Below are 14,337 nucleotides of genomic sequence, written 5' to 3'. Positions count from 1 at the left end.
AAAGTAATAATGAAATGAGAAAAATGACTGTGGGAGGGAGAGGTCAAGGGGTCACACATCTTAAAGATTTTGGAAAAGAGGATATAGTTGGGAAAGAGAAAATAGGTAAGGAACAGTAAATACAGTGGAATGGGGATATGGCAGAAGATTTAGAAACTGAATCCAGTCCAGTCACCAAGGGACAGGGCCTATGTCCCAACTTTTAAAGCTAAGAAAGTAGAAAATTAGTTTCTTCTTATCTTTGCTTGTCAGAGAATCCTTGGGGTATTCCGCACTAGAAAATGTGTGCTTATATCTAAATTCTGTTGAGCTAAGTGTTTAAACAAGGAAAGATCTGGTAGCTGCAGCTCTAAAAGGCTGCAGCTACTGTTCAGCTCTCTATAGAAACAAATGCCAAGGTAATGGAATCCTACTCAAGGTATGTTCCAAAAAATAAATAAGAAAATCTGTTTCTGTATTGAATAATTTGCACCTTTCTGCTACAGACACTAGTTGTCTCAACTTTTTTCTTTTTAATAACATATTTCTTCAGGATTTTGACTCTGAGAAGAGGAAGGTAATATGCAAGACACTTCGATTTGTTGCACATTATTACGGAGCATCATTAATGGTTTGTACGTTTCCTATCCTTTGGGTTTGAACGGACAGTAACAAATTTGGAAAGATTAACAGCTTGGTGCACAGTTATGAATGCTAATGCTTTTACTAATGCATGTCATTCTCTCCTTTCCCATTGCCTCAAAACCCTCTTGTTACAGAGTGTTTATAATGTATTTCTAGAACACACTCTGCTAGATGGCCTACCATTTCTTTGAAGCAAAAGTTCTAAATTTCTAATAGCCATAAACCCCCATCAATATTAAAGAGATAAATTGGTTGTTTATTTATTTATGTTTCAGTTTCCCCTTAAAAATTAGAATCTATGTTCTCTTAAAAGAGAAAAAGACTAACAATTTTTTTAAAACTTAAATGCTGTTTGTTGTAGAGGTTAAAAATATGAACTTGGGAGTCATGCTGCCTGGGCAACCATTTACTAGATATGTGGTCTCAGACAAGTCACTTAATCTCACTGAAGCCTCAGTCTCCTGGTAAAATGGACAAAACAATACCTTCTTCATAGGGTTGTTGTGAGGATTAGTAGCCCGAGTACTGTGAAGTGCTTAGCACAGGGTCTGACACAAAGTTCAGTAAAGGCTGGTTCTTTGTTTTTGTTTTTGCGGTACACGGGCCTCTCACTGCTGTGGCCTCTCCCGCCGCGGAGCACAGGCTCCGGACGCACAGGCCCAGCGGGCACGGCCCATGGGCCCAGCCACTCCGCAGCATGCGGGATCCTCCTGGACCGGGGCACGAACCCGCATCCCCTGCATTGGCAGACGGACTCTCAACCACTGCGCCACCAGGGAAGCCCAAGGCTGGTTCTTATAATTACTGTTACATCATCTTCCACAGCAGGACCAAATGTTGCTGGATATCCTCTAACACAATAAAACATAAACGCATTTTTTATTAAAAAAAAAAAAGGAAAAACTTTCTTCCCATTTGAATGGTCTCTTTTTCCCTCTAAATCAGAGTGCTCAGAGGAACCTGTAGAAAACATGGCCTAGTCCCCAGCCTTCGTGGCTAGTATATTAAGATGAAAAGTAATAAATATGATCTGTATTTAAAATTTTTATACTTTTCAGAATGCTCCAAATATATTTTATTATGTATTTTCTTAAAAATCATTATCTTTTATGTTTGTACTGTATCTGCTTACATATTAGGTTGACAGAGTACTTTGGAAATATTCTTTTTTTAAAATTCTTTTTCATATTCTTTTCCATTATGGTTTATTATGGGATATTGAATATAGTTCCCTGTGCTGTACAGTAGGACTTTGTTGTTTATCCATTCTGTATATTATAGTTTGCCTCTGCTAATCCCGAACTCCCAATCCAACCTTCCCTCACCAACCCCCCCTTGGCAACCACAAAAATATTCTTTATTGTTTTGAAAAAGATATGACGAATTTAAAGTAAATTACTCATTTAGAGTACAGAAGCAAAGACCATGGATCTTGTAGTTTCTTACTTTCACCACTAGATAAGGCCCCATACTTACTTCTGGTTAGCTCGCTGAGGGAAATCCCTGTCTTTCTTTAGGAACAGATCACATTTGATGATCCATCAGGGCCAGTCTGGTCTTACGGATACAAATTTAGGTGAAGTCAGGTCAACCCAGGCCACAGCAGGCCTGCAGTTAACCATGGTTCAAAAGACCCTAGAAGGTCAGGGACTAGGGAAAGGATTTGAGACTCCTTCATCTCAGCTTTCAGTAAGCCAGAGGGTTCAGAGGTTGGGGTTATAAGAGCACTCTGGACCACCAGCTTTTCTAGCTTCCCACACCAAGAAGAAAGCAGCCAGAGTTATCAAAGCCCCACCTTTCAGTTTCACTTCCACTCTTACCCTACAGCCCAGACTTGGGTACTGCTTTACAAGGTTCAATGATACTCAGCAGTCTTTTTTTTTTTAACACTATAGTTTATCCTTTATAATTCAGTCAAGAATACTGGTTTGATAGTATGAGCAATCTAATCAAGTTAACAAAAACAAACAAACAAAAACATTGGTAAGTAGAACCAGATTCAGTGGAGAGCCAACAGGATGTTAGGGGACTTAGAATTATGATGTATGAGGAACAGTATAAAATTATATTCTGGCATCGGGATTGTGATAACACTCTTTAAACATTCGAAGGACTGATCCACGGAAAAGGGATTAAATATATTCTTTGCTTTCTTAGAGTCAATAACAAGGAATCAATAGAGCTTAGTTCAAATTAAGAAAAATTTCTAATGCTACCATTATCTGAAAATGGAATGAGTTGCTTTTGGAGATTATGAGTTCCCAGGCATTGAGTTCATAAGTAAAAGCTCTACAGCTATTTCTGGAGGATGTTTTCAAGGCAGTTGATGCAGTAGATGGGGGTGGGGTTGAGTTAGAAAACTTCCCACATCCTATGAAAGACATTTGTGACGAGGTTTTTATCCTCACCATACAGGGAACATAATAGATAATATAATAATGATGATGATGAAAACTTGTGTTTTTAAAATTCAACTAAAGTTTTCATATTAGAAAATTGTCTCAGTGGAAGCCTAAAATTTTTCAATTTTTAAAAATAAATGTATCAGGGGCTTCCCTGGTGGCGCAGTGGTTGAGAGTCCGCCTGCCGATGCAGGGAACGCGGGTTTGTGCCCCGGTCCGGGAAGATCCCACATGCCGTGGAGCGGCTGGGCCCGTGAGCCATGGCCGCTGAGCCTGCGCGTCCGGAGCCTGTGCTCCGCAACGGGAGAGGCCACAACAGTGAGAGGCCCACGTACCACATGCATGCATGCATAAATAAATAAATAAAATCTTACATATTCACATGAGTGTTCTCCTTTGAATGTTTTCCCTGGAGCCTGTTCTTAATCCAGAATGAATATTATCCTGAAAATTGAACTCTGTACATTATAATTACATCTCATTTTGGTTCAAGATTGTTTTTCCCACTTTCATACATCTTGGTCATTCTTATTTGGCTGGGTGACTTTGGTATTTCCAAAAATCAAATTAGTCTTAAAAGATTTGTAGGGTAACCATATGTCCTAGTTTCACCTGATTTCTCAGATTAATGATTAATAGTAGCCACCCCGTTTCGTTCTCTAAAATGTTCTGGTTATGATCATTCTAGTTATAGACCACCACTGAGAATATTCAGTAGCTTATTTTGCAGGTTCCAAAGGCAATTCAGAAGAGAAGTTAAAAAAAGGTGTTAGTATCAGTATCTGTTGGACTAATCTGCAACTCCCACATTAACTGCTTTGAAGACAGTCATATGCCCTTAGATGAAAAAGTTATTTATGATGCATACCTCCTACTTTTTTAACCAACCAGATTGCATTTTGGCAATGATTACGATCCATTTGTGGGAGTAGCGGAAATGATCAGTGCATAAAAACAAGTCTATTCAATATCATGCACTCATGAAGTTTGAAGAGTAAGTTAAAACAAATTTACTGAGATTTTTCTTTCCCTTTATTCAAAGGTTTTGTTTTGCTTACTGAAACACAAGTATTGTTGGACAAATAGATAGTATTTCTCTCTGCAATCTGTACTTGTTCAAAGCCATATTTATTTTACCTGTTTCTGTGATTTGAAAGCAGAGCATGTAATTTATTCTCCTGATTTATTTTCTTTCTAGTTTACCAGTAAATCAGAAGCTCTATTACTAAAAATACGTGGAGTTATTAACCAGTTGGCATTTGGCATTGACAAAAGGTACTGTTAAAATATTTTTTAAATATCTTTTTATCTTTTTTTTTTGCTGTTGTTATTGTCTCATCTGATTATTGTTCTCACAAGTCTTTTGCTTCTTGACCAGGAAAGTGCCTCAGATGACTGTTCTTAGAGATAATTTCATATTGTCTCCTGCTTCTTGTATTGTTTAAATATTTATCAAATTTTACAACTAAAATGTTATATAATACTTAGTTTGAGACTAGACAAAACAATGATACTATTATACTTGTTTCCCTGATTTCTTTTACTTCTTTTCCCTCATTTCAGTAGCCTTCCCGCTATTATCACTTTTTTATATTGATTAGAAGTGGAATCAATCATTTTAGTGTGTATTTCTCTTAACCTTGCTACTTTCCTTGGTTTTGATTTGAGGTAATTTGGGTCTGTCATTTTTTTTCTCCTATAATACATTTATTAGTGCTCTACTTTAATTTTTGGAATCATATTAATATTCATTCATTCATTTTGAGCAATGCTGTCACCAGTGGCTAGATATAAAACTTGGCTCTTGTATTTACCGTAGAGAGTGGCAGGATATTTGATTGCTAAACTTAATTGGATTCTTTTTTCTTCTCATCCATGTAGCAAATCAACATGTGTGGATCAGAATAAACCACTGTTTGTCACAGCAGGATTGGATTCTTTAAGTCAAATAGGTTGGTGAACTTATTAAGATTGTTCAATGGTTTTTTAATTGCTTATTGATTTTGTCCTATTCCCTGTTCACTTCATCTCCAACATCTCCTAACTCTAACCATCATTTCCGGTTTCATTATTGTTGCTGTTATTCTTTGTATACACAGTATTGATGCAAAATGCATCACATTGACATATTTGTGATGGAAGGGATGTTGTCACATAAGAGACTGATTTCTAATCTATATTCCACTATATCTATATATATCTATATATAGATCTATATATAGAAATCTATATATAGATTTCTAATCTATATTCCACTAAAAATTTTGCATGTATTTTCTTTCCCTCACTGATTTCCAGATACTTCTAAATTTTAGCTCCTTGCATTTAGAAGAAAACCAGAAGCATAGAGTGGTCAGGAAATTCAAAGCTATATATTATGGGCAATGATGAAAAATCTGAGATTCAAGTGTTGGAATAAATCAAAAAGAACACAGTTGTACTAACTAGGTATGCCTTAATTTTTCATTATGAAAAATTGCCTCTCATCCAATGGGATGTGTTTCCTAAACTTACAGATGTCCTAGACTCATGAAGCAAAAGAAATTTCAAGCGTTTATGTAGGCAAGCTCCTTATCTTCTCACAGAAGCTATTTTCATTGTGGAGATTCTCAGGCCTAGCAACTCTATATGCTGGGGTTGGCATAGTTTGGTTTTAACACTCTAATAGACAATAATTTTCTTTTTTATTTCCCATCCCCCGTTACTCTTACAAGCTAAAGTTGACTTGACTTCGAATGTAGAGATCTTTGTCATGAGATTGTAGATTGAATTGGAATGAAAAGAATAGAGGTATTAATGAGTGATTATAAATACTGATTTTTATAATACTTATTATTACCAACTTAATTTCATTAGCAGTGAGAATCACTGTAATGATAGATAATGCTGATGGAAATCTTTTGCCCATGTAAGTAGTTGGAGGTCAGAAAAGGGTTGAAAAATACTGAATTTAAAAAATCATGGAGGGACTTCCGTGGTGGCACAGTGGTTAAGACTCCACGCTCCCGATGCAGGGGGCCAGGGTTTGATCCCTGGTCAGGGAACTAGATCCCACATGCATGCAGCAACTAAGAGTTCACATACCAGAACTAAGGAGCCTGCCTGCTGCAACTAAGACCCAGTGCTATCAAATAAATACAATAAATTTTTTAAAAATCATGGAGCTCGGACCCCATCAAAATTAAAAACTTTTGCTCTTAAAAGCCCATGTGATGCCGCGGAGCGGCTAGGCCCGTGAGCCATGGCCGCTGAGCCTGTGCGTCCAGAGCCTGTGCGTCCAGAGCCTGTGCTCCGCAATGGGAGAGGCCACAACAGTGACAGGCCTGTGTACCGCAAAAAAAAAAAAAAAAGCCCATGTGAAAAGGATAAAAAGACATGCTACAATCTGGGAGAAAATATTTTCAAACTACATATTTTACAAAGGACTAGTATCTAGAATATATAAATAACAGTAAAAAAAAATCCAATTAGAAAATATGCAAAAGAGGACTTCCCCAGTGGGGAAGACTCCACGCTCCCAATGCAGGGGGCCCAGGTTCAATCCCTGGTCAGGGAACTAGATCCCGCGTGCATGCATCAACTAAGAGTTCACATGCCGCAAGTAACAAGTCCACATGGGGCTTCCCTGGTGGGGCAGTGGTTAAGAATCCTCCTGCCAGTGCCCGGAACATGGGTTTGAGCCCTGGTCCGGGAAGATTCCACATGCTGCGGAGCAACTAAGGCCATGCGCCACAACTACTGAGCCTGCACTCTAGAGCCCGTGAGCCACAAGTACTGAGCCCATGTACCTAGAGCCCATGCTCTGCAACAAGAGAAGCCACCACAATGAGAAGCCCATGCACCACAACCAAGAGTAGCCCCCGCTCGCTGCAACTAGAGAAAGCCCATGCACAGCAATGAAGACCCAATGCAGCCAAAAAAAAAAAAAGTCCACATGGTGCAACTAAGAAGTCTGCCTGCCGCAACTAAAGATCCCATGTGCCACAATTAAGACTTGGTGCAGCCTAGATAGATAGATAGATAGAAAGAAAATATGCAAAAGACATGCCCAGATATTTCACTAAAAAGGATATACAAATGGCAAATAAGCACATGAAAAGATGTTTAATATCATTAATCATTAAGGAAATGCAAATGAGATATCACCACACACTTAATAGAATAGGTAAAATAAAATATAGTGATAACACCAGATGCTTGTGAGGGGATGTGAGGAAACTGGATCACTCATACATTGCTGGTGGGGATGTAAAATGGTACAGCCACTCTTGAAAACAGTTTGATGGTTTCTTATAAAACTAAACTTGCAGCTACCAAATGACCTAGAAATTGCAGTGTTGGGCATTTACGTGGGAGAAATGAAAACTTATGTTCACATAAAAATCTGTACACAAATGTTCATGACAGCTTTATTTGTAATAGCCCAAAAGTGGAAACAACCCAGATATCATTCAACAGGTAAGTGGATAAACTGTGGTATATCCCTACCATGGAACACTACTCAGCAATAAAAAAGAACAAACTATTGATACATACAGCAACTTGGGTGAATCTCCAGGGAATTATACTAAATTTTAAAAGCCAATGAGAAAAGATTACGTACAATATAATTCTATTTATATAAAATTTTGGAATGAAAAAATTTTAGAAATGGAGGAAAGATTAATAGTTGTCAGAGGTTAGGGACAGAACTGTAGGTAGGGAGGTAGGGGGAGGAATCGAGGAGGTAGGTGTGGTTATAAAAGGGCAACACAAGGGATCCTTCTGAGAATGGAACTGTTCAGTATCTTGACTGTGGTAGTGAATATATGAACCTACAAAGGTGATAAAATTCTGTACAATACACACACACACACACACACACACACACAAATGAGGACAAGGAAGAGATTTGGGAAATCTAAGTAAGATCGGTGGGTTATATCAGTGTCTTACTCACCAAAGTGGTAAGGAGGCCCTGAAAGATCAAGAGTGAAACAGTCTTAGTGAACAATGTAGATGCTAGAATAGAAAGAATGACAAATCTCAGACTGTGGGTTGAAAATTGCCAAGAAGTGGCAGCATATTTTCAAATTTTTCATATTAACTTAATTTTTTTTTAAACACTGTAATTGTTTTATTTTTCAGGTTCATTTTGAAAGGCAGTATTCATTAGGGTGTATATTTTGGCAGTTTTTTAAGAGGGACTTTTTAAAAATTTATGTATATTTATTTTTGGCTGTGTTGGGTCTTTGTTTCTGTGCGAGGGCTTTCTCTAGTTGTGGCAAGCAGGGGCCACTCTTCATCACAGTATGTGGGCCTCTCACTATTGCAGTCTCTCTTGTTGTGGAGCACAGGCTCCAGACGCGCAGGCTCAGTAGTTGTGGCTCACGGGCCTAGTTGCTCCGCGGCATGTGGGATCTTCCCAGACCAGGGCTCAAACTTGTGTCCCCTGCATCGGCAGGCGGATTCTCAACCACTGCGCCACCAGGGAAGCCCTAACTTAATTTTAAATTAACTTAAATTATACAAGCAATACCTAAAGACATTCTCCATATAAAATCTTGAAATAGTATATATTAGGATCAAGTTTAATATTCCAGACCATTTTCTATATATGTGAATGTGGTATAGAAAAAACTTTTTTTGTTTTTTAATGTAATTTTTATTTTACATTGGCGTATAGTTGATTTACAATGTTGTGTTAGTTTCAGGTATACAGCAAAGTGATTCAGTTATACATATATCCATTCTTTTTTCAGATTCTTTTCCCATATAGGTTATTACAGAATATTGAGTAGATTTCCCTGTGCTATACAGTAGGTCCTTGTTGATTGTCTATTTTATATATAGTAGTGTGTATATGTTAATCCCAAATTCCAAATTTATCCCTCCCCCACCTTACCCCTTTGGTAATCCTAAGTTTGTTTTTGAAGTCTGTGAGTCTATTTCTGTGTTGTAAATAAGTTCATTTGCCTCATTTTTTTAGATTCCACATATGATATCATATATTTGTCTTTCTCTGACTGACTTACTTCACTTAGTATGATAATCTCTAGGTCCATCCACATTGCTGCAAATGGCATTATTTCACTCTTTTTTATGGCTGAGTAATATTCCATTGTATATATGTACCATATCTTTTTTTTATTGGAATATAATTGCTTTACCATGTTGTGTTAGTTTCTGCTGTAGAACAAAGTGAATCAGCTATATGTATACATATATCCCCTCCCTCTTGAGCCTCCCTCCCACCCGCCCCCATCCCATGTGATGACCCCATGCTCTAGGTCATCACAGAGTGCCGAGCTGAGCTCCCTGTGCTATACAGCAGCTTCCCACTAGCTGTCTGTTTTACACATGGTAGTGTGTATATATCAGTGCTACTCTCTCAATTCATCCCACACTCCCCTTTCCCCACTGTGTCCACAAGTCCATTCTCTACCTCTGCATCTCTTTTCCTGCCCTGCAAATAGGTTCATCAGTACCATTAGAAACAACTATTTGTTTTAATATAATTGTATCATTCTATATCATTTTGAAGTTTTCCTTTTTCCATATTAATGCTACATGTAAGTCTATTTGGTACTTTGACTGCTGGGTAGTGTTATAGAGCATGGCTGTGCATAGTAATTTAGTTCACTATACCTCTATTGATGGACATTTCGGTTGTGGCCAATTTTTCACTAATACAAGTGATGCAGCCATGTGAAATCCTTAATACATGTATGTAGGTGTTTCTAGGGTAAACACCCAAAACTGGAATTGCTGGTTAATAGAGTGTGACCTTTTTTAGTATATTCATAGTATTCACTAGTGCCTTATTACTCTCTGATTTAGCTGTCCCAATTTGCATTCTACTCATTAGCACATAAGAATAACTGTTTCCTTACACATTCATGAACACATGAGAATATCAAACTTTATATTTTTGCCAAGCAGCAATTTAAATGTGGGGAAAGAGAATTATAGTTTACTCATTACTCTATCTCCTCTTCCTCTGGTACTAGAATCTGCCCCAGTGGCCTTGCTACACTGGGTTGGGGTAAACTTTAATAGTGACTACAGGAAAGGAGAAATGAGTGATCTTAGATTTATATTTTTATAAGTATCATCTGTTTTATTGATAGAGTTTGTAATGTTTTAGTCAATGCAGTCATTTGGAGTAAAACTTCCAATTTTAGGATCTCCTCCCGTTCCTGACAATGACATTGGAAAGTTTCATGCCCATTCACCAATGGAATTGTGGAAAAAAGTGTATGAAAAGCTCTTTCCACCAAAGGTATATATTTCTAATTCTTTTAAAGCAAGAATTTTCAGCACTATTCAACAGTTATTGGGAAATGTTTCAGCAGGCCTATTATAGTAACTTTGTTTTCTACTCACATGCTCAAAAATCAATTAAACATTTGCTAAAAATCTACTGTATATGAGGCACTGTGGGGTTTAAAAGATGCGTAAGACACAGTTCTCACTCTGCTTCCAAACAGAGCTCTCGCTGGTTGTTAGAGAAGGGAGAGGCAACATCTGAAAGACGAGGGAGAGAGGACCTGGGGGAATTTGAACTGACGCTCAGCAGTGAGGGCCAGCTGAGGAACGAGAACTTGGCTTGCAGGGTAGTTGATAACCCTGCATTGACGGTTTTGGACTATGGGCATGAAATGATTTGAAGAATTGTGATTTCAGAGTGTCAACACATTAAAAGATGTCAAGGACCCTGCAAGAGACCCTCAGTATGCTGAAAGCGAAGTTGATGAAATGAGAATTCAGAAGGATCAGGTATTATCCTAAACATTTATTTTATTTCATCTTAAGTTTTATCACAGAAATATCCTTAGAATTCCATAAATTTTTCTCAATTTAATTTTTTACTTTTAAAATTATTTAAATAGTACATCTTCACTATATATTAAAAAATTTTGATATGCATCAAGAAGGAACTAAAAATCACCTATCATTCTACCACCCAGAGATGACTTGGTGTTCACATATCCTTTTTGGACTTTCCAGTTTACTTTATGTTGAAGATGGGTAGTGATTCTTACCTCACTGTTGGGGAGACACTTCCATAATATTCTTTTGTTTGTGGGATTATTTAAAAGGTTTTGTTTTTTTATTAGGACATTTAGATGTATCTATACTTTTCTTGTATCAGAAAAATTAAGGACTGAAAGCACACAAACGCAGTTGACAAAACCCAGAGTCTCTCAGGAAAGTGATTAAAAGTGGAGACTGCTTTCCATATATGCCAGATAGCACCATTTGTGATACACAGTCTAATGTAAGAATGCAAAAGTTGGTAAACTCATCATGGTCCAATATTTAGATTTTCCCAGATCTCCTTTTAGTTTGATAAAATGAGTCACTGTACAGGACATGCCCTTACTATAAGCACAGTAAATTGAATGCCCTGACCACCTCTCAGGTGGGATTTACAGAGCTGTGTAACTTGGGCAGTCACATTGTTGCAAGGATAACCTGAAAGCAACCACCCACTGCAAGCGGGGACCAGCGTCTTTTTCTCAGCACTAGCCTTTCACCTTCAGGGGCTCTAGAATAAGTAAGCAAAACGTTTAAGTACAGAAGACTTTTGAAAAATATGTCATGAATATTGAGGGTGTTTTAGCTGTAGCAAAGTAAGAGGCATGTTGTAGGGACACTAAAATGACCTCATGTAACCCTTATTATGTGTGCAGGTTGGCTATAGAGATTAGTTGGAAGTCATCTCTGAATTAATATTTATCTAGGAGTTAATGACTAACTGCCATTGTTGATAAGAGTATCTGTTTATATTAGATAGTGAGCCCTTTTTTTTTACACACACACACACACACACACACACACACACACACACATATATTGTTAAAGCCCTAGAGTATTTCTGAGCATCATGAGTTTTCACATTCAAATACATCTTCCCTAACTGACCTAAAACCATATGAATTTTGAGTGGAACTGGAAAGCAGCCCCACAATATCTTTCTTTACTCAACCCTTGTACCTCACTAATTCTACATTCTCTTGACTGAGAGATTTTTTTTTTTAACTCACCTGAAAAGTTATAATATCCTAATTTTGCCTCTTTCATAGTATTTTATTCATGGTATCTTAGTAGATGAATTGATTTTCGTTTGCACGTGTAGTACCTTAACATAATTTTATGCTTCTGCTTTAAAAGTCATGCTAATGATTACCAGTTGATGCTCAATTATTTTATTGATGTCCATTTCCAAATTTTGACATTCTAATATCCAAAACTTTAAATTTATATCTTCTCTGTTTGCTGTCTGTAGAAGAGAGAAACTACTAGCACAGAATCTCAAAGCAATGCCCTCACCATTAGCATTGGTAAAAATAATTCAATTAAAGAAAGTCTGTGATAACTGATTACTGTTTATTCTTTATGAGCTAACAATCTTTGAAACCATAAGTTGCTGGTAAGATAACTGGTGAACTGAGCTAACTTCATTAGAAGAAATAAACGAAGCTATAAAGACTGCTTCAGAGTTAATACTATAAAAAATCCTTCTGAAGTCTTTATACAGTTTTGAAACTTTCAACATTTAAATTTTAATAACTTAGAGTATAGATATGAAAGAGACAATCTGCAATTTTTTTCTGAAAATGAGAATCTAATTTTCTTTTCCTAGCGAAAATGAACTTGTTATGTTAGCCAAAGGGCAGTGATTGCCTTATCTTGCAGAGTAACCACTTTTTGCTTATCTGAAATAATAATATACTTTGTACACTTAGACATTGAACAACATGTAAGAGGCCAGGAGGCAATCCCCTTAGATGATCCCTTTTGCAGGTCAGTCATCTCATGCAGGATATTCACCCCCACTAAAAGTTATCTCTGTTTTATGAATTGTGAAAGGAACATATACTCATTGTGAAAAAAGTCAAGACATGGAAGTGTATAACAGAAAATGGAAGTGTCCTGCCCTCTCTCCACCTATTTGCCTTTTCATGTGGTACATAAGACCACTGTTGTTTTTGCTGGCTGCCTATGAAGTCAAGTGTGAATGAGCACTGATGTATTTAATCAGTCCTTACTGGGAGATGTCTAAGCCATTTCCAATTGTGTGCCACTATACACAGCTCAGTGAATATCCTTCTATTGCTATTCTTCTGCTCTTCTCTATTATACTTATTGATAAAATTCTAAAGGTACAATCACTGGGTCAAACGATATGTACATTTTAAACATTGATACCTTGCTGACTTCAACCACAATTTGACAAGAGTTGAACAGCAAACATTTAAAAATAAGATCACTTTTATATACTTAAAGTATGCCAAATGCTTAATTTTGTTAGTTGAAAAACAACTTGTATATACTATATAGTGTATATTTTGTCTGAAACTTTAATAAATTCATCTCCAAGTGCTGCTTTGGTGACACGGAAACTCTGAAGACTGCATTTCTAGAAAATAAATCCTAAGTATAATTATTTATAAAACAGTTGGCAAGAAATTTGGAGAATGATGATGTTATAAAGGATACACTGTTAACCCAAAAAAATGCTAAGGCAGTTTTAAGGTGCCTAGTTTTAAAATTTTAAGTTTTTTTGCAAGTAACACATATTTTTGTTTTAGGAACTGGAACAGTACAAAAGAAGTTCTTCCAAGTCTTGGAAACAAATTGAGCTTGGTTCCTGAACCTAATGCAACTAGAGGGTATTTATTTCTTCTTTTCCAAATACAAGTAAGATTATTTTATTACTTAATATTATATTAATAAGTGAGGAAAGTCTACATGTGTAATTTGTTAAAGGAAAAGTGGAATTTCTTGTATTAGTGCAACTCCCTGCATACTTTTAACTCTCTTAAAAGGGAAAAATTTGTATAATTACATGCAATATTTTTTTAAAAATAAAAAATCTTGCAGGACCTACCTTTAACATGTTTAAGTAGTGTATACTTGGTTCAGCGTCTGTAAGTTTCTGCTTATGTTTTCAGGAATATGAAAGCAAGAGCATTTAGTAACAGTTGTGAGTATAAGGTTAAGCATTTATACTAGACACATTCCTTCTCTAAGGAGTTCTCAGCTGTGTCTGGTAAGAAAAGTAGAATTGGGGTCACTTTCACAGGTGTCATCATTTTACTCTAATTAATGGTAAGGCACAAGAAGCATCGGAAGTACTTTTTTAAAATGCACATTTCTGAGCAGCAATCAAGATGGTGGAATAGTAGGAAGTGAAGCTCACCTTCTCCCACAAATACATCAAAAACACATCTACATGTGGAACGATTCTCACAGAATATCTACTGAACACTGGCAGAAGACCTCAGACTGTTGAAAGGGCAAGAAAATCTCCAGGTAACTTCCA

At 36.8% G+C, this 14,337-nt stretch overlaps 1 protein-coding gene across 2 annotated transcripts in view; it reads left to right on the top strand.

Annotated features, from left to right (window-relative positions):
• Positions 1-13,902, top strand: part of DYNC2LI1 (dynein cytoplasmic 2 light intermediate chain 1) — a 44,870-nt gene extending 30,968 nt beyond the window's left edge. The window contains exons 8-13 of one of the 2 annotated variants that reach the window (XM_060168561.1): positions 533-610; positions 4,225-4,301; positions 4,908-4,978; positions 10,190-10,287; positions 10,692-10,784; positions 13,604-13,902. In XM_060168561.1, the coding sequence (XP_060024544.1) occupies positions 533-610; positions 4,225-4,301; positions 4,908-4,978; positions 10,190-10,287; positions 10,692-10,784; positions 13,604-13,666 (480 nt within the window). In that variant the 3' untranslated portion in view covers positions 13,667-13,902. The remainder of the gene's footprint in view (positions 1-532; positions 611-4,224; positions 4,302-4,907; positions 4,979-10,189; positions 10,288-10,691; positions 10,785-13,603) is intronic. The other variant, XM_060168562.1, reaches the window with a different exon arrangement.
• Positions 13,903-14,337: the final 435 nt, after the last annotated feature.

Source organism: Lagenorhynchus albirostris, chromosome 13, assembly GCF_949774975.1.
Source record: "Lagenorhynchus albirostris chromosome 13, mLagAlb1.1, whole genome shotgun sequence".
Lineage (NCBI taxonomy): Eukaryota > Metazoa > Chordata > Mammalia > Artiodactyla > Delphinidae > Lagenorhynchus > Lagenorhynchus albirostris.
Note: the sequence above shows the minus strand (reverse complement) of the source record. Positions and strands in the feature narration are given on the sequence as shown.